Source organism: Chamaea fasciata, unplaced genomic scaffold (assembly GCF_029207755.1).
Source record: "Chamaea fasciata isolate MVZ Bird 193981 ecotype frontalis unplaced genomic scaffold, bChaFas1.0.hap1 SCAF_21, whole genome shotgun sequence".
NCBI classification, from domain to species: domain Eukaryota; kingdom Metazoa; phylum Chordata; class Aves; order Passeriformes; family Sylviidae; genus Chamaea; species Chamaea fasciata.
Window position 1 is genome coordinate 4,336,955 of NW_027094106.1, and position 23,412 is coordinate 4,360,366.

At 47.9% G+C, this 23,412-nt stretch overlaps 1 protein-coding gene and 1 long non-coding RNA gene across 2 annotated transcripts in view; both read left to right on the forward strand.

Moving 5' to 3' along the window:
- Positions 1–23,412, forward strand: part of COL26A1 (collagen type XXVI alpha 1 chain) — a 162,171-nt gene that overhangs the window by 116,587 nt on the left and 22,172 nt on the right. The window contains exons 5-7 of the mRNA XM_066202098.1: positions 8,843–8,904; positions 19,287–19,440; positions 22,377–22,421. Of these exons, the coding sequence (XP_066058195.1) occupies positions 8,843–8,904; positions 19,287–19,440; positions 22,377–22,421 (261 nt within the window). The remainder of the gene's footprint in view (positions 1–8,842; positions 8,905–19,286; positions 19,441–22,376; positions 22,422–23,412) is intronic.
- Positions 1,065–3,922, forward strand: LOC136300023 (uncharacterized). The gene is made up of 3 exons (XR_010723610.1): positions 1,065–1,107; positions 1,204–1,441; positions 2,344–3,922. It is a non-coding gene; the product is annotated as an uncharacterized lncRNA (long non-coding RNA).

Consider the following 23,412-nt stretch of genomic DNA (forward strand, 5'->3'; position numbering starts at 1 on the left):
GGTCTTTCAGATGATTTTTTTGTCTTGGCTGAAGGAAGCCAGTGCTAAATGTTCTGGATGAGGAACAACTAGGGCTTGACTGAGCATCCTGAATGTCACATTTGTGGGTTACAGGGACCTTGTGCAGAGAGGACGTGTCCAGCCCTAGAGCTGCCCTGCAGCTTTGCAGGCCCAAGTAATAAAACTCAAAGCAGGGGTAGAATTTGAGGTCAGAAATCCCGACTGGAAACAAGATGCACATTTCCTATCCAATAGTTAACTTTGGATGCAGTTCACTAAGGAAACCTTGGTTGTCTGGCTCTGGAGTGTCTTTATGAAACACAAACCCCAGCTCAGCACACGTTGCTTGGCTCGAGACTGTGAGAGATTCCCTGACCTGTGTTACACAGGTGCAGAACCAATATTGTGAGAGTCCCTGCAGACTTCACCATGAGCCTGATTCAAATGTTTCCTTTTGTCCTGTCTGCTTCCTTATTTCATGTTACACTGCTCCGTATTTTGACTGCATTTTCCCCCTGATTGCTTCTCCCAGCAGGGGAAAGCAGTCTGGTTTGTAAGGGATGTGAAGCCATCTCAATGTGAGATGAGGTTTTGAGTGTAGTGGAGTTTCGCTGCGTTCTTCACTGGGGCCAGGTCCTGTGAAGTTTCTCTCCCTGTCATAGAGCAGGGATTGAGGGAGAAATGAGTTTAGTTCAACCATGGTGGTATCAGACATGGGATTTTGGCACAGTGAGGACTGGGCCAGCTGGAGGAGGAGTGTTTTCCCTGGGTAGGAGCCCCAGGCCCTATGGACATTGTGCCTTCAGCTTCCTTGGCTGGAAAGCGTATGAAATCCCTCTTTTAATTTGGGGACTTCTAATCTAGTTTAGATTGGCCCTGTCTTGCTGTGGGAGGTTTGTAGATACAAATCGTTCATCCCACCTGTGTGTCTTTAATTTCTGTGCTTTTATTTGCTTTGTCTGTTTTGCTGCCATGCCCTGCTACAGCTGTGAGCCAGGGGAGGGTTTGTTTGCTGCAGTATCAAAATTATTGAGTAGCCCCAGTGCCAGCAGCATCACTTGGAGCTCCAGGATCAGCAGCTCCACTCAGCAAACTCACTCTGGACGGGTAAAATCTTTGTTTTCAGGGTAACTTCAGTCAGGCTGCCTTAGTGAAATGTCCTTGGTGCTTGTAAAAATAAAGATGATGCATTTCTATCCAAAGGTGTTGCATCAAAACCCAGCTAAACCTTCCTCTGGCAGATAGAGATGGATTGAACACGGATCTCACAGCTGATGGCTGCCTGTGGATAAGTTATCCTGATCAAATTCCAAATGCTGATGGAGCACCGGCCTCACCAGCAGGATGGGGAAGAGCACAAATCCCCAGGCTGAGAGGAATTATGGATAAAATTAGTGACTGAGGTGGGAGGGCGCATGTGTGAAATCTTAAATAAAACAAGGTGAGTGGTGTGAGCTGTTTAAGAATAGACCTGGGTGAATAATGGAGAGGTTTTGGCTCCATTTGCCAAATGAAAAAAAATTGGAAAGCAAAAATGACTTGGGAGAATCTGAAATGGAAAATTTTAAGGTTTTGACACAATGTAATAACTAAGATATGAGTTTGGGTCAATCAGAATTGTTTCTTTAGACCCAAACGAAACCATTTACTTTCACTTAAGACTATGTAATTTGTTCATTTATTTTTAATTTAAGTAAGATTTTAAAAAAATGCTATTCAAAACCAAAGGCTGAAACATTTAATTCAGAAGGTATGAAAAATCACTTAAGAAAAAAACCCTCCAGAGATAATATTGCAAAACTTTTTAAAATTGCACCAATTTTTTTTTCACTTGAAACACTGTTCCAAATTTTGTGTAGCTTCTTGAATAGTAGTTGCTACTCCAGCAACTTGGAGTAACTTGCATTTTGTGGTAAACTTTCTTTTCACTCAGTTTTGCTGAGTTTTTTCTTACGGACATTTCAAAATCACTGAGTATCATGATAATGAAAAAACATTTATTGCTTGTTTATGAAAAAAAAAAGCCTTTTCCTCTTTAAGAAGGAAAAGAAGAAAGTAGACATGAAAATGAAGTATGAACACTTTACAAGCGGAAAAGGATCAGATAGCAGTTCTCATAAGAAAGGAAATCTGAGCTGCTTTTTAAAGATAGCCAGTAAAGTTAAGGGTAAGGGTTGTTATAATAGAGATATGAGAGACATTACAAATGGGGAAATTTTGGCAGCGACTGGGGTCTCGTAGCAGAGATGGTGAATTATCGGGAATGAAGGTAAAAAGGCAAAAAATATTCTGGAGGTGTTCTGTTTCATATTGATAGGCAGCCTAATAACTCACAATTTCCAGGTGAAGATAAAACGTTCCAGCCTGCAAAATCCTGATGTGAAAACTGTGGGAAAGAACAAACCCTCTTTGGTCAAAGAGACCATCTTGAAGTTTCTCTGAGCTCCAGGCTCCTGATGTGTGAGATGTTTTAATTGTGCTGGTGACCAGGCTGAGGGAGATGTCGTGGGACTGGGCTAGTCCCAGTCTGGAAGCTGGATCACAGAATGGTCTGGGCTGGAAGGGGCCCTGAGGGATCACCGAGTCCCACTCTTGAGTGACCACGAGGGCACATGGTGTGTAAAGGCGGGGTGAGAGGTGAGGCTGTGGCCAGCTTGGAGCATGCAATGTTTGCGGGTCAGCCAGAACACAGATTTCGTGCAGCTGGACATGTGAAGTGTTGGGAAGAGGAGGCACTGAGTGCACAGCTCTTCCCTGGGTTGGGTGACTCGGCCTTTCTGTCCCAGCATCAGGGCTCTGACAGCCCCTGCCCAGGGGGGCCCTTCCCTTGCCACTGCCTTTGTCCAAAGGGGAAGAGGAGGGGCAGGCACTGATCTCTCCTCTCTGGTGATCCCTGACAGGATCTGAGGGAACGGCCTGGAGCTGTGTCAGGGATATCAGGGAAAGGTTCTTTCCCCTGAGGGTGCTGGGCACAGCCTGAGGCTGCCAGAGCTCCAGGAGGGTTTGGACACTGCTCCCAGGGATGCCCAGGCTGGGGTTGCTGGGGTGTCTGTGCCGGGGCTGGAGTTGAACTGGATGATCTTTGAGGCCCTTCCAGCTCAGGATATTCTGTGATTTTGTGGTTTACAGTGCACACGGCAAGTAAATACCAGGGCAGTAAACAGAGCAGTGGAGTCTCAGTGATCCTACACTAAACAAAACTCCGAGAGCTTCCCCTTGCACAAACAGCTCCTGCTCTGGCTTTACTGGGGCTGGAGCTGTGGCCAGGGTCGGAGCCCTTCCCTCCAGCAGCTCTCCAGACCTTTGATTCCTGAGCCTTTGCTGCTCAGGCCAGAGGCTACCGGGTGACAGAGGCGTCCATCCCCTCCCCTCCCTGCCTGCTGTCAGCTCAAACCCCGCTGCAGGGCTGCACACACGGCTCCTTCTAAACAAGCACAATTAATAAAGCCTATCTAGCCAACATCTGACTCTCATTAGAGGAAATGTGTTGAAAAAACAGATCCCAGGTTGGCTGTGATTTATGGCTCGGGCCTGCTATCCTTCACAAGCACTGGCGAAAGCTTTTGCAGAGGGCCAGAACATAAACTACTTAAGGAAACTCAGTAACCATGTAAAAAGGCTGGAAGGGTCAAATCAGACAAATTAAAGAGAGGTGGAAGATGCAAGCCCGGGCTGGCTGTCCCCCAGCTGAGGGCCACCTAGGTAGGCACAGAAGATCTGTGTTCGTATTTCTGCTGTGGAATTTGACTTGAAATTCCTCCTGTGCCAGTGTCAGAAAGCGTCACTGTCCTTTTTCTGGCTAAAGTGTGTGTATGTGTGTGTGTGGCAGTAAGGGGACGGAGGGGTCAGTGGTCTGGTGGTTTCTCTCAAGAGTGTCAAATAAAGCATCAGTGCATGAGATCCTGGGTGCTCACTGAGTTAATGGTGCTTCCTGTTTCCCTTGGGAGTTTTGAGTTCATCCTTTTCTCTTTGCAAAGAAACGTGGGCGACTGGGTGAATTCAGCTGAGTTCTTCCAGATTTGCTCAGGGACTGCTCTGAACTTGTCCTGGGGGAAGGTGTCTGCTGAGGAAAGCTGGTGTCCTGCTTACTTTGACAGACAAAATGTTCTTCCCAGTGGAGCTTCTTGAGCTGTGTGTCACTGAATGGTCAGGGCAGCCTGAGCTGTGACCGTGGTGGTGCAGGAGCTGCTCCAAGCAGTGCTGATGCTGCAGTTGCTGCACAGTCAGAGCTGTTGTGTTTAGTTCCCTGGAGCTGCTGTTGCCTTCCCAGTGCTCCAGCGTGGGCTGTTGGCAGCTCTGGTTTGCTCCCCTGCCCTGGGGATAACCCAGCCTGTCCTCCTTGGGCATGGCCATGCAATGGAAGTGGTGGACTAGATTAGATGGAGAGGGAAGAGCTGCCAGGCAAATTGAGTCACAAGAATCAAGGTATTTCATTTGTTTCTCTGTGAATATGTCACATTTGGTCCTTTTTCATCCTTTGACCTTGGGTCCTTTGCAGGTCCTTTCCATTAAGCTAACAATGGATGAAAGGAAAGTGAGCCTGTGAGGAGGGAAGTGTGTTGTTTGGAGTCTGAGCAGGTTGAAGCATGAGCTGCAGATGTGATTCCCGTGTCCCCGAGCCTGCCTGTGTGCTACGCCCCATTGCATTGCAAGCTTGAAGTTTCTTGTAATAGCAAAATATGGTCTTGAAAAAAAACCCTGGCTGCAAAGACTTTATTTGTTTAAACAAAGGCTTTGTGATTCCAGAATTCTCTCCCCTTTCATATGCTATAAACCACCTCCTCTGCCTCCCCTCTGAAACACAAATTTTGCAGCAATCCATCAAGAAAAAGAGAGACAGAGCCTTGATCCCTTGACTTCAGTTGAGCTGTGCAATTTATATCTACTGAGCATCTGGCTGTAGGGAAACCAAAAGCTCTTTTAAAATTCTGCAGAGACTCTGGGTGTACAAATGAGTGTGGGCTGTCAGAGCTGAGAAATGGGGCAGAGGTGCCAAGAGGTTTCTTTGCCTCTTCACACAAAACTGACCTGTGGCCCCATGGTGAAGCTTGGGCTGGTTCTTCTTTCACTGCCCTCAGTGCCACTGTGATAATTGTGCTGAAATCATTAGAGCCCTGTTGGTGTTGGGCTGTTACCACCACTGTTCCTGTTAGGATTTGAGTGAGGAGTTTGAAGACCTGTGGGGTTTTCAGGCTTGAGAAGCTGAAGTGTGCAACTATTTAATAATGGAATTATGCAAAGCAGGAGTGCCAGGTTAACAAGGTACCTGGAGTCACCATTCACTGCTTTAGGTCACTCTCAGGGGTGTATCCACACTGGAAGCTCAGGCACAGATCTGATGGCAAAGCTGCAGCACTGGAGGCTTATCTTTAATCAGAGGAGGGTTGAACCTTTGTGTGGAGGTTAAGGGAGTCACAGCTGGTACAGAGTGCCTGGGTTGTTACTTTCCAGCATGTGAAGTCTTCCATGTCTCCTCTGCATTAGAATTTTCCATCCCTCCAGTTGAATGGGGGAATGGGAAGGGAGAGATGTGCTGGGACAGTAACTGTGAGACATGCTGGAGACAGACTGGCTGTCACGGGATATGCTGGTACTGTCTCATGTTCATTATCTCAATTATTTATCCTCCCTGCTGGAATATTTCTAAAACAAATCCTACCATGTGTTTTGAGGTTGGGATTCATGGAGTGAAGTCACAACTCCTTTCTCAGAGTTTAGCTGGAAAAATACAAATCTGCCAACTAGGAATAGAAGGGAAATAAACTGTGGTTCTGTGTAGCAACAAGTGATGGATTTCTGCAGATATGGAAAGTGTCTGCTCTGCAGTCCCAGGTCAGAGAGTGTGTGCATTTGCCCCAGTGTTGTATTTGTTCCATGAGAAATAATGATGTGAGATTCTCAAGCTCTTTTCAAAAACACAGATTGCCTTCACCCTGATCAGAAAATTCAGCTTGACAGTCCCGGGCCTTGGAACCACCAGCCATCAAGATTAGACACTAAATACTTCAGTGCATCGTGGTTAGGGAAGGTGTTTATTAGGTTGATTTGTCACCACCGTTCTCAGGCTTTCTGCAAGGACAGATGTGGACCCCAGACCCTGAACATTCTGGTCCCTGGTGTGTTGTGAGGGAGCTTTGAGTGGAGTGTGTGACACTGCAGCCCTGAGCATTCATCTCTGCCTTTGAGAGCCTTGTCTGCCTGAGGCTCAGATAAATAAATGTCACATGGATTTGTTGGCAGGACTCTTGCCTCAGGAAGATCTTTTGCATTAGGATATCCACTTTCTGGATTATTGAAGTGTCTTTGGGGCCCAGTCTAAGTACCTTGGGTGTGGATCTGGGTTTCCAGTCATTTCACAACAGAAAGGATCAGAGATCAAATCCAGCTTGGACTTAAGTTGTTCTCTTTCTGACCCAGGCTGTGTTTTCTGCCTGTTCCAACATCACTGACATGGAGATCGTATTACTACAAATGTCACACGGAGTGACACTGCTGGTTTCTCTCCTCTTCTGTCACTTTGTCCGTTTAAGTCAAACCTTTTCTGTTGAAAATACACCTGAAAGGGCTCTTTGAGACACTCTTCAGGAGCAGAGAGAGCTGCTGGTCTGGTGCTGTCCCTGAACCCTGTCGTTCCCCTGAGGAGCTGGTGGATTCACCCCTGTGCACAGGGGTGGTACAAACCTTTTTTTATCAGCTGAGCTCTCCAGAGGGGCTCTAAGTGGTCAGTCCATCTCAGAAGTGCAGAGATGGTTTTCAGGCAGTTCAGGTCAGTCTCACTAAACCTGTGGGAGTTACTAATATGTGCAAGCCAGCAGAAGGGAGAACAGGACTCTGTATTTTTCCTGCTCTGTAACACATCTGGTGCGTCTTTTGGCTCCTGGGAGCTCTGGATTTATTCAGTCTTATCTTTCTGTGGGGATGAGCAAGATCAAAAGCCTGAAGCCAGTTACATACAGAAACCAATTCCCTGTTTCACACACCACAAGCAGATCCAGACCAAACAAACCTCACCCATTTCCTTCCCCACAGGACAGTGCACTTATGGCACTTGCATGTTCATGGGTCAATTCAAGCCAAAAAATATTGCCCAAGATCTATCGCAGAAAATAAAAATAAACAAATGTTATTTGCTGTTGGGTAAAGGAAAGTCCATGTCAGTATTGACCTGTGAGGAAATCCCTCCATCGGAGTGTTCCTGAAGCATCAGATGCTTTGTCTGCAAAATGTTGTATATTATGAGGTGGAGGATCTATGTCTGGCTCCTTTGGGAAGCTACACAGCTCCTCATAGAGGGCCAGAGTGAGAATTCCTTTGGAAAGTGCATGCAGTGGGTTGCTGTTAGCACTCAAACAATCTTAGCCTGTAAATCACCAGGGTGGAACAGCCCAGCTTCCTGTTCTTCCAAGCCATGCACTCAAATCTTTGCCTGGCTGAGAGCCACCAGGGCATGCAGTGTGCTCTGTAAAGGCAGCAGCGAGTGCCTGGGGCTGGACGCTGGAGAGGTCCCCTGGGGGTCCCTGTGCAGCAGGGGACAAAGTTTGTGAGGGGGGAACAGCTGAGCCCGAGTGTTGGGGTGTTCACCCGGGCCAAAATCCATGTTTGCCCATTCCTCGCCATAGGGATCCTCTGCATCACTGCAGCCTCAGCTGCGCCTGAGTGCTCTGTTAGGGGCTCAGGAACTACAGGTCAATAGTCCCAGCCCTATGGAAACACCAGAGTTAAATCCTTCCATGGCCAGTCAATGGAAACAGGCTCTGGCTCTTAAGGAGCACAAAACACACACAGAGATGTGTTTCTCCTCTATGGGACATGAGCTGTGATTCATCACCTGAATGTGGATGGTTTATCCGCTGAAATGCTGCATGCTGCAAATCATTTTCCCTTTTGGAGAACTGCTGTGCTTCAGAAGTCATGAGAGGTGAGAGGTCCAGTGTGGAAAGCTTCTCTGAGAGCTGCGAGTGGGCAGTTCCACTCTGCTGCAAAGCACCTTGTTGATTAAATCTCTGTTCAGGGCTTTATCCTCCTTCACTCACTTTAAAATTGCTGAGATGAAACCAGAGGCAAAGCAGCAGGCCTTCTGTTTAGATAAGGAATGTCCTTTGGAGGGAGCAATCACTTTAACCTGCACTCAGAGCTCATTCTGGCGATGTTTGTTCTTGCTGAGGCCTCCTGTCAGGACTCCTTTGGTGGCTGCTGACTGTCTGCTGCTCCTCTGCAGCAAAGTGAGATGGAAACCACTTCATGCTGCAGCTCTGGGCTGCATCAGCCCTCAGATCTGCCTTGGATTTCCTGGCTGTCACTGTGATGGATGCTTTGTCTCATTTGTTTGGGAGTGGTAACACAGCCTGGGAGCCCGGGGATGGAGCAGGACTCCACAGAGATGGGCATTTTGTGTGTTCATTGCTTTCCTTTGTATTTTAGCAGGAAAACAGTAGAGGAGAGAGTATTAAATGGAGTGGAGGTTGTGCAGCCTGGTGTCCTGTGAGGTGGGAGCAGGTGCCACACCAGCCTGCACCAGTGGCAGGACAAGTGTCTCTGCCTATGACAGCAGGTCATGCTGTTTGGCAGCATGAAAAGTCTTAAAACTGATTTTTATTTCATCTGCCTTCTGCTTATCGGGAACGGAATTTCACACTCTGCCCCACCAAACATCCCCAAACAAGGTTCACGTAGCGTGGCTGTGGCTGGTGACCTGTGCGGTGGATTTGAATATTTGTTTTCCCCCATAACTGATCTTGACTCACTTTTCCATGTGCCTTGGACCAAAGGGATCAGCCTGAAGCTGTGGGTGAACATGCCCAGCCCCTGGCAGTGTGACAGTTCTGTGTTTTGTTCTCTCTAGAATGCATGAACTGCACGAGGCTCGCCGATATGACCGAGAGGCTGAACACGCTGGAGGCCAAGGTAAGGAGCTGCCTTTATTCTCCTGTTTGACCAAAATTTCCAGGAGTTTCTGGTGAAAAACATGTTGAGTTGGCAGGCCTGGAGAGATCAGGTGCCTCTTCCTCTCTCCATGGCAGTGGTTCTGCCCCAGAAAATGAGACCGGGCCTCTAGCCCTGCTCCTCCCTTGCCCTTCCCATGTGGCTGCATCCCTGCCTCAGCCCAGCTCCTCCAAAATAATGCTCAGACCTCAGAAACACTGTGCCATGTGTTGCCATCGTGTTTATTTGCCACGGTTTGCCTGTCACACCTGCCCTCCCTCTGCTCTGCTGTATTTCTTCAAGTGCAATCCAGTCCTGCTTTTCTGTCCCTTTTCTGAAGGATGGGAGGCTCTCATGCATAGTTTAGTGGAGACAAATATTAGGGAGAGAGCTTCACAATGTGGAGGTTTGGTTGTTTTTTTTTTTTTTCATACAAATAGTTTTAATTTCTACCTACTGGGATTCAGATGAATTGTTCCAGTCTAGCAACAAAGCAGCTGAGTCAGCATTCCCCTTTGATCTGTGGTCCCTCCTTTGACAGCCCACTCCTGGCTGTTACTTATCATGCTTTGGTCCCTTTAAGGCATTTACTGCTGTTATTATTCATTAACTGATGCTTATCAATGACATAAAAGAATTTAGGGAGAAACCTTTGTGGAGGGAGGTGGTGGTTGTGTGGTGTTTTTGAGGCCAGTACATGATATTATGGTAATTTGGGAATTGTTTGTGCTGAAATGAAGTCTGGAGCCTCCTCAAAGCCTTCACAGTTATATCTCACTAGAGGAAAGTGGAGGGGTGGTAAGGGGAATGAAATTCTGGGGAACAGGAGTGTTGGAGTGCGAAGGACAAAAGGGAGCTGGGTTGTTTGAGCAGCAGGGGCTGGCAGGTGGGGTCCTCTGGCAGGGCAGGAGAGAGGGGCTGGAGAGTGACCCCTGCGTGTGCAGTCCTGAATCCGAGTGAGACGCGGGCCTGGCCTCAGAGAGATGTGAATCAGCCCTTCCCTCCCAGGCTGTGGCCAGCTGTACCTTTCTTCGCTTTCCAGGATTTTCTCTGTCTGGCTCACGGGCAAAGGACAACCAGACACTGTCCTGACATCACTCCCCTCTCTGCTGGCTTGTGCTGCTCAGCACTTGTGTGGGTAAAACAACGTGTCAAGACTGATGGCAACCTCAGCTGGGGCCTGGCAGGACTCGGGAGGGGGAAAGAGGCTCTACCTGCCCAGATCCCTTCGGGACGTCGGGCAGAGTGTGTCATGTCTCGGATTTAGTGCTGCAGTCAGACACTTTGTGTTGTTGCTGTGATGGTTTTCCTTCTGACTTCCCTCTGCTCCCACACAGACCCGAGCTGGGAGCAAGGCTCATCAAAGGGAAACTTACAGAGGAAAATGAGTTATTGCATTTGTTTTTGAAGTACTAAAGACCATGTCTCTGCAAGGAGACCTTCTGCAGCACAGCCCAGCAAGGTCCTTATCAATCTTTTGGCTTCCACTTTGTTTGAAAAGCTGTGGATGCTTTGCAAAAATTGAAACAGAGAGTGTAGCAACAGTACATGACTGCTGGTGCTGTACACAAGAGAAATATGCTGATTCTCCCTTTTTTCAAGGTTAATTTAAGTTCAGTTTGATCTCTGTAGCAATCTAATGAACTCAGTTGTTGTTATTCAACAATAGCCAGCATCGTTTGAAAGGTGCTTATGTTTGTTTGGTGTTGTCTGCATTCCTCCTCCGGAGGAAGGTCCCTGTTTTGCTGGATGATCTGGATGTGAAGCTGTCTCTCAGCGGCCCATACCGTCTTCTTGTAATGTCTCATTTCACCACAACAACCTGAAGCTGTTTTGAGGAGCACAGGAGGGATGGGCACGCACATCTCTGCCAGTGCCAGAGGCTGTTTCCCAGTGGATTTTTGCAGGTTTGTTCTGCAAAGGCAGATGGGGAATTTCATCTTCTCCACAAGAAGAGCTGGATTTTCCTGCCACATTCCTGCTCCCTCTGGAGGGAGCTGAAGTTGAGGCGCTTTTTGCTGCTTTTGCTCTTTTGAATTTCAGCCCAGAATGACCAAGGTGAGCTCAGGGGATGGCAACGGGAAAACCAGCCTGAGGTTTCTTCTTTCCCCACTCCTCTTCAGCTTTTATAGCAGCCCCCCTAAAAATGGGGAAATAACCAGCAATGGTCTCATCTTTCTTGTTACAAGGGTGAGCTGGTTCATCCAAACTGTAAGATCAGTGCCCAAATGAGGTAATAAAAGTAACCCTCTGATTTTGGTAATATGAGAGTTGGATCAGAAGGTGAAAAGCAAAAATAAACACAGAGCAAATGGAATGAAAAATGACTCATTAGGGACCAGTGCTTTTATTGCCCTTGGGGAGGAGAGAGGCTGAGCCTTGGCTCAACTGCAGCAGAACCAACTCTTCACGTGCCTCATACCTTCCTCTGTGCTGCTCTAGGATGTCCTTGTGCCTGTAGGAGGTGTTTCTGCAGGGAGGGAGGTGCAGGCAGGTGGAATCAGGTTCCATCCTCGTCTCCTGTTTCCAGCTACCGCATTGTCTCCCCAGGATGGAGATCCTGTGCTGGACACCAGGCCCACTGACTGCCAGCGTTCTGAGCGCTTGATTGATGGTGCTGAGCTCAGAATCTACACAGCACAGGATCTGTGTCAGGGAGGATGGTGACCATCCTGGGGTCCAGGACAAGAAATGGTGTGGACTGGAAGAAAACTATTCCCTCCCCAAGCCCCAACATGCCAACCCTTTTTTCTCTTCTGTGACATCTTAGTTTACACCCCACAACACCACCTGACCCCATGGGACCCTCGCTGATGGGACAGCAGAGCAAACCCTGCTTTTGTTTCATAGCAAAGGTTTCCCTTGAGCCAGCACAGCCTCTTAGTGGGAAGTGTCTTCAGCCCTTCCTAAATTTCCTGAGCCTGGTGCTGCCCTCCTGTGTCATAGGACTGAGCCCAGACGAAGTGACAGCACTACCCACGGCAGAAAGGGCTGGCAGGGCTGGAAAGGGAGCTGACCTGCAGGCAGGGATGCAGGCAGGCTGGAAAGGGAGCAGGGCTGCAGGCAAGGCTGCAGGTGGTGCTGGCAGGGATGCAGGTGGGGCTGCCAGGTTTGCAGGCAGGGCAGGCGGCTGCACACAAATTTCTGCTCGTTTTGCTCGCCCAGTTTCTCTAAGTGAGCACCACCACAGAGCTCTGGGCAGCACAATATTAATCCCAGGTTTGGGTTGGAGTTGGAGTCCAGCTTGATTTGAGCTGATCTAACCCAGCCTTATCTCCTGACACCGCTCTTGTGAAGCACGTGGCATTTCACTTACAGCTTTAATGCCTGGAGATAGCATTACATATCCAGTGTCTGATTGATTCATTGTGTGATTGATAAATGACATGCATAGTTTTTGCATGAAAACAGTCCCTGTAATGTGATTCCCCACAGCGAAGATTCTGAAAGGTTTTAAAGAAAGTCTTTGTACGGTGCACAGAATTTGATTGATTCTTTGCAATTTTTCTGAAATCAGCCCATTTATTTAGGACAGATTACCAACAGCACCTCCATAACCCACGTCTTTGGATTGTAAAGCATCATTACTTGGAGTTTTAATGTGATCATTGTATGAAATGTTCCTGTATTTCCCTCTTCTCCCAGGCAGTTGCATGAAATACTGGCAGCTGTCTGGGATGTTTTATGGGGTTTGTCTTTCCTTTCTCTGATAGACAATAAAAACAATTCCCTGCTGTAGGGGAGAAATATTTGGAAGATAGCAAATGTTTCATGGTGCTGTGCCACGGCTGAGAGATTGGGAGGGGAACCAGAATTGCTTGGCTGTGAGGCTGCTGCTGGCTCTGCAGGGTGGACATGAGCACTTGCTTGATGCTTCAAGGACTTCCATGGATTTTCCATGTTTTTTATGTGATAGCCACGTGCAGGTATTTCCTTTCCTTTCTGAACAGGAAAGTGTCTTATTAATCCCTAAGGTTTCCTAATGGCTCTGTGTAAAATCTGTTTCTCCAGCTCCAGCAGTACATTGAATTTAAGGAGAATTTGTGCTGTTTCGCAGGTTGCTATATAATAACTGGCTGGTTTCTGGTAGCAGTAACAACCTGGAATCAATCCCTGTAAAATTTCTAATTTAACGCTGAGTTTCTGTAGGTCAGATAATGACTCAAATGTCCCTAAGAATAAAATGCAACTTTCTAACTGGTTCTTACAACAAGGAACCGTGAATCAAAACTAGGCAGGCAAACTGAATTTTGTGCAACTTTGCATCCATCTCTTCCTGGTTTTTTGCTGATCTGCAGTAATCCTGATGATGAGGCAATTTGGCCACTGACCCTTCTCTCGTTTGGGCATCCTGCTGTCTTTCAGAGTGATGGTTAAAATCCTTCCCTTCTCAAGTCTAGTAATTTTTGGACCTTATTTCTTATCACTGTTGGACTGAAGGAGCAGTCTGTCCCCTAAGACTGTTCCATGTGTTTGGCCAATGCTGTAAATCGTTTGCCAGAACAACAAAAAGGCTGCAAAGGCCTCCTTGTCCACCATTCCCTCCCACAAAGTCTTTTAGTTACAAGTTTGGCATTTTTAGTCAAATGGATTTAATATTTTCATAAAATAACTTTGCAAAATTCTCTTTTCCTGTCACGCAACTTAAGTTTGCCAAGCAAATCCTGTGTCTGCATTAGGAGATACTTTTGGTGTGTTTAATACCTGGGAACACTCTTTACAAGCTTTGATTTTTGAGGACAAATGCTTTCGTGGACAAACAGCAGGTTTTGTCAAAGGAGGTGTCAAAGGAGGTGGGGAGCCCAAGGGATGTGCTCAGATCCTTTTGTAATTTGGTGTCCAAACATCTGCATTTCCACTTGATTCTAATCAGAAATTCTATGGGAGCTTCATAAGTAAAGTACCACTGTAAGATAAAAACAACTTTGGGTCCTTTTCCTTTCAACTTGCACTAAAGTGAGCCAGGAAGGGCGTAATCTCATCTTTTCCCTCGTGCTGCTCTCTCCCAGCAGCTTTTGGAGCTCCGTGGAGGAGAAGAGCACACGAGGCATCTGAGCCTGCTTGAGGTGAATCCCTGAGCTGAGGGCTCCTCACCTGGGGGGAAGCAGAGCTGATCCCAAAGGCATTGCTGGGCACAGGGGCACTTGGCCGAGACTAAATTCACCTCAGGCTGGTCTGGGTTCACATCCCTGGCACTCCTACACCCCCAGCAGGTCTCAGCAGTACCTGGGGCAGGGGAATGATGTGATTTTGAGGGTGGAAGGTGATAGCTCCCGTGTATTTTTATCAGGTGTTTTAAAGGCACAACAGCGCATCTGATATTTCACTCTGAGCTCTCTTGTGTGCTTTGTGTCCGTTGAAGGATTGCTGGATCTTTTCCACATCTGGCTCCTCAGGGTGGCAGCTGTGGCAGGCTGGGGGTCTCAGCAGCAGAGTAAATCCCACTGGGAAGCAGAGGAGCTCCCTGGGTGCCTCACAGGACCACAGCCAATCCTTCCCTTCCAGCTGTTTTCTCGAGCAAAGCCTCGAGGGCCTGAGGAGCTGCTGAACAGTGTCTGTGTTTCATCTGAACTGGGAGGGCAGCCTGGCCTTTTGTCTCCTCTCTGCCCTGATTTCCCTCCAGAAGGTGCCTGCTGAGGAAAGAGTTGTGTTTTCCATCCTTTTTTTGGAAATCTTGTAGCACTCTTTGTAGAAAGAACAAGAACTGAGCTACCTGATAGAGGCCTTTGGTCCACGTTCTGTCTTCCATGCATTATTTGATGACATAAACCTCACCTTTTGCTCTGCACTGAGTCACTACAGTGACATCAGCCAGTGCTCCCCCCATAAGTTATCAATGCAACTAGAACTCTTCCATGCACTAATTGTCTTTGTCCCTTTGGCCAAAGCCTCTAAGATGTTGTAAGTTTGAAGTCCTCCAGGTTCTCTCTGGGCATCCAGGTCCTCAGATGTTGGTGGACACTTGCTGGATGTCTTTTGGCTTTTGAAACCAAGCTCTTGTGTCTGTGGTGGAGCCTTGTGTTCATAGGTCCCTCATTGCTATGAGAGAGAGACCTTTCCCCATCCCATTTTGTAAAACTCCCTGTTTAGGTCTGTGTTGATGAATGATTAAAAAACTCTAATATTGCCAAATAATTTGCTATGAAGAAAGATATGTCCAACAAGTTATGCAATTACCATTATTAATCAGCTTGCGTCTCTACAAGAAAAAGGGAATCTTACTTTCCACTGGAATTTTTAGCTGATGAGCTGGGTTCATGCAGTTTCTTTTTCTCCTCTTTAGAGAGGGATGCAAGGGAGTTAATTCCACCGTTGCTTCAAGAGACAAAATATCCCCTGTTTGTTAATCAATAATATCTGGATTTTTACCCCCAAAAAAATCATTCTGAGCCCTGTCATATCAACTTTTAAATCTTTGGAAGCCTGGCTGCTCTCCCCTTGTTTCTAACACCTACCTTGTTACAGGACATCAGGAATGTGAGCAGAGGACAGATGATGGGAGGAGGCTGCCTTTGTGAAATTTTTTTTTGATGAGTGGGAACAACAAAAATAGGGTTCTGGAAAGCCACTACAAGCCAAAAAAAAGTCCTCTGACACCGAACATCTCAAGAAGATGAAAACCGTCCTCCCATTTCCATTGTCCCTGGCCCGAGCTTTTGATCTGACGCAAGAAATGTGGTATTTGTCTGAAGTGGAGAAAGTTTATGCTGGCAAATGGAAAAGGAGGAGGTGGGTTGAGTAAGCTGGGACTGAGCTCCAGGCACACAACGCTCATGTCCCCATGGAGGGCTGGGAGCAGAGCGGGATCCTCGGCCAGGCTTCGCGCCGCGGGAGTGGAGCAGGAGCCAGAGCCTGCCATGGGAGCCTGGCGCCTGTGGGAGCCCCGGGGTGATGCTGCAGCCTCTGCCCAGCCTCTGGCCAGAGCTTTTGTCTCTTCTCTGCCCTGATTTTCCTCCAGAAGGTGCGTGCTGAGGAAAGAGTTGCATTTTCCATCCTTTTCCATCCTCTGAGCGTTCTCATGGCTCCTGCGGCCGGCTCAGCTCCCGCGCACTGTTGGCAGCAGAGGTGGCCCCGTTTTCCAGCTCCTGACCCAGCTCAGCTGTGTCTGAGCTGTGGGTCTGGAGCCAGAGACAAACCCTCGTGCTGCTGAAACCTCTCTTGCCAGAGGCTCCAGTTCAGCACGGCCATTTGGGCTGATTCGAGTTTTTCCTTCCATACATGCAGAAAGACAAAAGTTGGAGTGTTTTGCTGAGTTGAGGCTGTCCTTCAACTCAGGCTGCACATGGCAAGGTGGGGAGGAAGGGGTTTTTTGTGTCCTCCAGGGATCTGCTGTCCTGGCACTACAGGCAGCAACCACTGTTCTCCTCTCTGCCTTTGCTGGTTGGCTGGTGAGTGACATCACCCACGGCTGCAAGACATAATTAATTTATCTGGTGGCATGAGGATGTTTCCTGCCTCCATTCTTCATGGAGGCACAACTTTTCTGTTGGAAGTTATAGCAGCAACACAGGTGGGCACTGCTTGCGGTGAGGATTTCCTGTGAAAACCACTCATTCCTCCCTTGATGTTATCCCTCTCTCTACCTCAACCCTATTGACTAGAAAATACCAAGATTTTAGTACTGAGACTTTAATACACTGCACATTTTGCTAATTTTCTTTCTGGCTGTGAGCCTCTGTGGTATCATTTTCCAGCAGTTTACTCAGAGGGCTCGAAACTTTCTTTTTTTTTTTTTGTTTTTTTTTTTTTTTTTTTTTTTTTTTTGTTTAATGAAAGTGGGAATTCTCCTTGAGTCCCCTGACTACAGCAATGGCAGCCTTAAGAAAAACAGAACGTGACAGAAAATGGATGAATGGCTCCAGTGCTATTGCAATAATGTGTAAGGAGCCCATTTGTGCTCTGTGCTGTGTGAGGACACTCCTTGTTGAAAGAGCCATGTGTAGTTTGAGATTTTTGAATGTGACTAAATCCCTTGTGCTTCCCCTTCTTTAGTTTGGCTCTGTGGATCTCACGGACGTGAGAGCTCTCTTCTTTCTGCTTTATTTCTTTTGGGCATTTCTTCAGTCCTAATCATAAAAACTAGAATTTCTCAGCAATTTCAAGTCTGAAGACTTCCTGACCTCTATCATTTCGTGCCCAGGGAAAATAAACTTGTAACTATGGTTTGAGCCTTAATGACTGCAAAGTATATATAGTCAATTTATAACAGCGCATGCTGGATTATCCTGTGCATGGCTTTACAGCTTTTACAGCATTTATCAGCAGACTGCTCATTTAAAACATGTTGTTTTAATGAAAAGGATACCGTTGCCACTGTTTTGTGTTGATTATGTGGTAACACATTTTTATTATCACCCATAAAAATGATTTGGAGCCGTTCCACTCCAGATGCGACCTTGGGCAGAGCCGTGCTCGCGCCGCCCGCGAGGGCCACGGGCCCCTGTGGTTTGCTGGGCCCTGACCATGGCTGCAGGGATTTCATATCCCTGTTCCCACAGCTCTGCAGAACACTGTCCAGGACAGCCCCTGTGTGCCCCTTCCTCACAGCAGGAGCATCCCACCCCTGCCCTGGCTGCAGCCCCTCCAGTTTGCCACCTCCAGGGTTACTCTGCCTCTCTTCCCCCTGCACATTTTGGCAACATCCAGCTGTTTGCTGGGGGAGTAAAAGGATGATATAATAAATAATATAAAGTGATTCAGGAAAGGTCTTCAGCTCACACTTGAGTCCCATGGCAATGGGAGTTAAGCACAGTTGTGGTAAGGCACATGCTTAAGTGTTTGTTGAACTGATAACACGTTTCCTGGAAAGTCTGATGAATAAATCATTGGGTAGGAGCACAGAGTGCAAAAGACAGATGGAACTGATTCCTTCCTGCCTGGCATCAGTCAAACCTGGTGAAGAAAAGCATTGTGACCTTGCTCCTTTTTGCTGTACTCAGAAAGCAGGAGTCTGGATCTGTAAATAGAGATCCTTGCAATAAAGGAAGAATGGTTTGTTTGTTTTTTTTCAAGAGTGAGGTTCAGTTCCTTTGCACTTAACCCAGCTCCCAGTTTAATTAGTTTCTGATTCACCCCCATCAGGCCAGTACATTCTGCAGGAAGTTCATCATTTCTGGCACTGCTGCAGTACTGGCTCTCACCAGGCCTTGCAATAAAGAAGTGATAAACCTTGTAATAATTGCAAGTTAAAAACAAACAAGCGGAGCCAAGTCACTCTCATTTATAATTGCAGTGTGACTTCATTATGGTAAGGACAGCACAGTGTGTAAAGGCTGAAACTTCGAGGGATTTAGTGGAAAGTTTGAGCCACATTCCTTTTTATTTCCCTTATCCCTAAATTAGTTTTGCTTAGGTGGTTTTCAAACAGGAAAAGGTGATGCTGTAAGAAACCTCAGTGTTTCCTGCCTCGAGAAATGTTCCCGTGTCAGAGACCGACTCCCAGTTTCCTAGAGGCTGCCAGCCTGATGGACAGCCTGGATCGTGTGGGGAATGTGGGGTCACTTTGCCAAAGAGAGGAGGTTGTAAATGGCCCGAACACCTCAGGGATGCCTGTTGGGATGTGGGTTTGTGTGAAGGTTGTGTGTTTGCAAGGCCTAGAAACACCTGTGAGTTTTAATAATATCCTATTGCTTCTAAGCAGGGCTCCTTGAGAAAACAGCCTGCATTTTTGTTTTTTGAGGTTTTTTTTTTATAATTTACTTCAAAGTTGAAGCACTTCAGCTCTTTAAATGCTTTATTTTCTCCACAATCTTTAATTTGGTCGGTATTTGTGCTTTTACAATCAATACTTGTCCTGAGTTTGCTACCCTGGGCCTGCAGGTACAGCCCTTCACCTCGTCCCAACTCTCCGTAATTTCTGATCTTCTGACTCTGGGTTTGAGCGCCAGGGAAATGCTGTCTCCCAAGAGCAGCTTCAGCCCCTGGTCTCATGTTTCTCACCAGGGACACAGTCCCACGTGAGGCCAAGTCCCTCTGGAGGCAGTGAAGTCCTCCCCAAAGGAGGGTGTGTGTGGGACACGCTCACAATTAACACAGCAGCTTCCCAGCTGATTGATGCTGGTTTCCTAAAACCAATAAAGCTTTTATGCCAAAATCCCGTGCTCTGTGAGCAGAGTTATCCCCAGCCCCGTCTGGCAAGAGGAGGAGTTTCAGGAGCTCCTCAGGAACTGAGGCCACGTCTGAAACCATCCAGGTCACAAACCAGGGGATGTTGTGAGTTGGAAGGGCCCCACAAGGACCGTCCAGTCCAACTCTGAAGTGAAGGGTCCCATCTGGGGGGGCTGAACCCACAACTCTGGCCTTGTGAGCACCTTGCTCTGGAGCCCAGCCGACCCTGTGTGCGTTCCCCATGTTTCCCTGTGCAGATCCTGCTGCTGGAGGCTGCGGAGAGGAGCCCAGGGCTGGAGAACAACCTGCCCATCACGGGCACCACAGCCACCTGGTACGAGGAGCTGCTGCCGGACGCCTTCCCCCTGCTGAACCCCGGCACTGTCCTGAGGAAAAACGGGGGATCTGCTGGTAAGCCTGGCGTGCTCTTCACCAAACCACCCAGCCTACCTACACTGATGCCTGGAGAAGGCTGGCCTGAAACAGAGACTGGACAGAGATAAAGTAGAGATTTACTGAAAGGCCTTTAGGATACACCTTGGGCAGGACAAGAACCTGAGCAGGGCTACACCCAAGGTGGACCCAAAATGGGCACAAAATGGATGACCAGTCACAAGGTTTCACACTTTTATAAGTTTTGTTCCATTTGCACATTGGGGTTTAATTGTCCAGTTCCAGCTCCAGGCTGTGAGGTCCCATCCTTCTTGTCCCTCCCTCCAGCCCACCCTTGTTTGTGCTGTTGGGCTGAAAGTTGTCCTTGGTGTTCAGCAGGGAAAAGATTTGTTTTGTGTCCCTGCTCTGTGCAGAGCTGAGTGACACTGACTGTGAGCTCAGATCTGCACCCGTGGGCAGCGCAGAACCTGAAATACATGGAAGTTAAAACTTAAGGCATCAGTACAATGCCTTTGGGGTAGCTAAAAATGAGTCTGGGTCTGCTACACCCTTGGAATCTGCAGAGGAGATAGGTTGGGAGGTCTCTGCCCTTCCCTGAGTTCAGCCAGAGCAGAGCAAGGATGTGTTTGGAAGAAATCCATTGAAGCTGCATTTTGCCAGCCGTGGTGGCCTGTGGCAGCCACGATTTCTGTTGGCACAAACATCTGCTGGGAGCTGAATTTGGGTCTGCTTGAGTTCTGTTAAGCCAGCAGGGCCACTGTGCCTGCCTGTGTGTTTCAGTGGGCTTGTTTGAAGTCCAAAGGTTGTGGATTTTGAGGCCTGGATGCATCTAAACATTCCTGAGGGACAGTTCCTGCTCACCTACTGAGCACCAAATGCAGCATTTCCCAGTCTGGGGGCAGTGCTGGGGGGTAGAGGAATGGGCTGCATGGGTCATTCTCCGTTTTATTAGGACAAAAAACTGTCCCATGGATAGCAGCATCAGTTGCAGTCTGCTTTATATTTTCTAAATTTGCCATAAACACAATGGGCTGTTTAATGATCCCTCTTGTGGCATGAAAAAAAAATACACTTTTAAGAAAGTCTCCCTCTGAGACCTCTTAGCCAGACAGATCCCCACGCATTGAGTTTTCTTGACCTTGGCATCTTTTCTCAAGATCCTTGCTCTCTGCTTCCAAAGCCCTGTCTGTCTGTTGCTTTGCTTGCTCCCAGAGCAGTTCTTTATTCTTTAGGACCGACTTCGCTTTTTTCTTCTGGGTTTTTTTTTTTCTTTTAATTTTTTTCATCCTGAGCAATTTATTATGGCAGCCCTTCCTGACTGCAGCAGACTTGGAGCGACCCAAACAGTCCAGATGTCGTCCCTGTTTATGATTTGACATGATGCCACAACGTGGAGGGAGGTTCACTGACAACATGTTCTGCAAAGTATTCTCAGAACCACAGCCACGGCTGCCAGGAGCTGAATTAGAGCAGTTTTCCCCCGGTGTCCATTATAAGCTCATTCTGCCTTTTCCACGTCATTTATTTTTTGCTGTGGCAATGTCTCTGCACCTGCACTTTGCTGCACCAAAATCAGCCCAGCAAAGTGCTGGTGGCTCAGCCTTCCAGGCAAAGTCCTCTCCTCCTGGAGGCTCCTTACATGTGCTGGTGTCCTGCTGGGCACAGAGCAGTGGCTGCCTCTTCCCCAGGCTTCTGGCAGTGCTGCCAAGCAGAGCAGCTCCCCTTTGATCAGGCTCAGCCCGTGGTCCAGGGTCAGCACCTTCCACCCCTGCAGCAAAGCCAGGTGGTCACTGGTGGTCACCTCCTGAAGCAGGTGGTGATGTCTGAGCTGTGTGTGAGGCTGTGGTGTCAGCCAGCTCCCAGGCTGTGTGTGTGCTGCCTGGCGTAGTCCTTGCACACTGTTACCCTTTGTTTTTCTGGCCTTGATTTATTTAACCTGGTGTGGAATAATAGCTGCGGTGTAATAAAGGAATTGGGAATGCACTGGAGCGTCTCGAGCCAGGACAGTGTCTTTCAGCAAAGAGAAATAATCAGTTCAGTTGCTCCTGGACACGTGGTTGCCTGCTGGAGTCCCTATCCAGCCTCTGTGGGCTCCAAATCCTTGCCTTGCTAAAGAGCTGTGGGGATATTTCATGGACCTGGGTCTGTATTTGGCCTCCTTCCCTCCCCACACCAGTCTGTGTCCACGATTCAAGGCCAGCCAAACAAACTCAGCATGGATTTTGGTGGAGTGAAGGGAACTCCACACAGTTTAGGATGGAGGGGAGCTGCCCATTCTCTGTGATTTCAGCACCATGCCATGACTTGTTGCTCAAAGCTGCTCCCAGGTTTTCTTACAGAGATCTCAGGAGATCTTTCATCATGTGGGATATTGGAGTAGGTGGAAGTCAAGCCGGAGTGTCCTGAGTGATTTGGGGCTGTGGAAAGCTAAGCCCCTGTCCCTCCCACCCTTTTCCCTGAGCCTTTTGTGAAACATTCCCTACTTTGCCCTGCTTCTGGGTGTTCAGCCAAAATAAATCCCAGCCCTACCTAGCATGCCACCAAGCTGGATGGACCAAGGGCAGGATGCTGGACCTGACACAAAGGTGGGTGATAGGGACAGGGTGCTGTGACTTCTGGAAGTGTTTCTGGTTGACCCCGTGGCTCTGGGTTGGCTGAGGCCTCTCCAGGCTGAGGTCCAGGAAAACTTGCTACTGTTCATGAGGGTGGTTATTCCTTCTTTGAGTGGCAGGGCTGAGAACAGACAATCATTTAAAAGCAATCAGTGCTGTTGAGACAGCTGCACCACTGGCCTTTCTGATCAGCTTGTTAATCAACAGAATACATTTTTCTGAGTATTAAGATAATATATATACTCTGGCTGAGCCAGTTGGCAGCAAGAGACCTAATTTTTCATATCTCTCTATTTTTCTCCTATTCTTTTTTTTTTTTTTCCCCCTGTCCTCCTTAAACAGAGTCTAAAGGACACAGAGGTGCAGAGGAGCAGCTGATACCACAGGGTAAGTTCATAGTTTCTGCTATTTCTCTTTCAAAGCACAAACTGTTGTTATGTTGTTATCTTGTTAACTGTTGTACAGCCAGTCCTGTACTTACGTCCCCAAAAGCAGAAGGGTTCTGTGGCCAGGAATTCTTCGGAGCCTCACAGATGGAGAGGCTGGGTTTGTTCTTTGGGTTTTATCTGATGGTGGGCCGCTTTGGTTAGGGAGGCCAGTTTGATCACCTCTGAGGCATTAATTCCCCAGCACGCAAGGGATGGACAGCACTGTCTGATGGAGAGGCAGATCACGGAAGCACATGTGGCCTGAGCCAGCAGAGCATGTCCTGAGTGATGGAGAAAACTCTTCTCTAACTGGTTTTACCTGCCAGGGGCACCAGGAGCCTCTGGGGATGCTCAGGGCATCACTTTCCTAAGCTCCATGTAAACAGAGCAACTCCTGAGCAGGGAAAACCCTGGGGGAGGAGGGGAGCAGATGGTGTGTTGCAGGTTAATGACAGAGCCTGGAAGAAAATCCAGGTCTCTGCACATCTGATTTGGTTTCCGGCAGTAGATTACTCACCCTCTGCCTTTTAAAAAATGTTTTTCCTCTGGTCTTTTGCTTCATATTGTTTGGAGGATAAACTCTCACCGCGGGCTTCAGCTCTCTGGAAGCAATGCCACTGCAGCAGAGCTGATTTATGCCAGCTGAAGATTTGGCCTCCCCCCTTTTCCCTGAATCCTTCCCTCTTTCTTCCCCCTCCTGCACTTGTCTCTTCTAAGCCGGTTAAGGCCATTTGTCACCAGTGTGAGCACTTGCCTGACACATCACCCAGTGCTGCTTCTCCCAGCCTTTCCTCCAGCGCTTCTCCCTCCAGGGAAGGAAGTGCCAGTTCCTCTAAAGCTCTGCTGCAGCAGTGGGATTGAGGATGCTGCAGGAAATGAGTGCTCCTGCTCTGCAGGACTTCATGGGATTGAGTTATCAGGTTGGACTGAAGGATTGAGGGTGATTTACA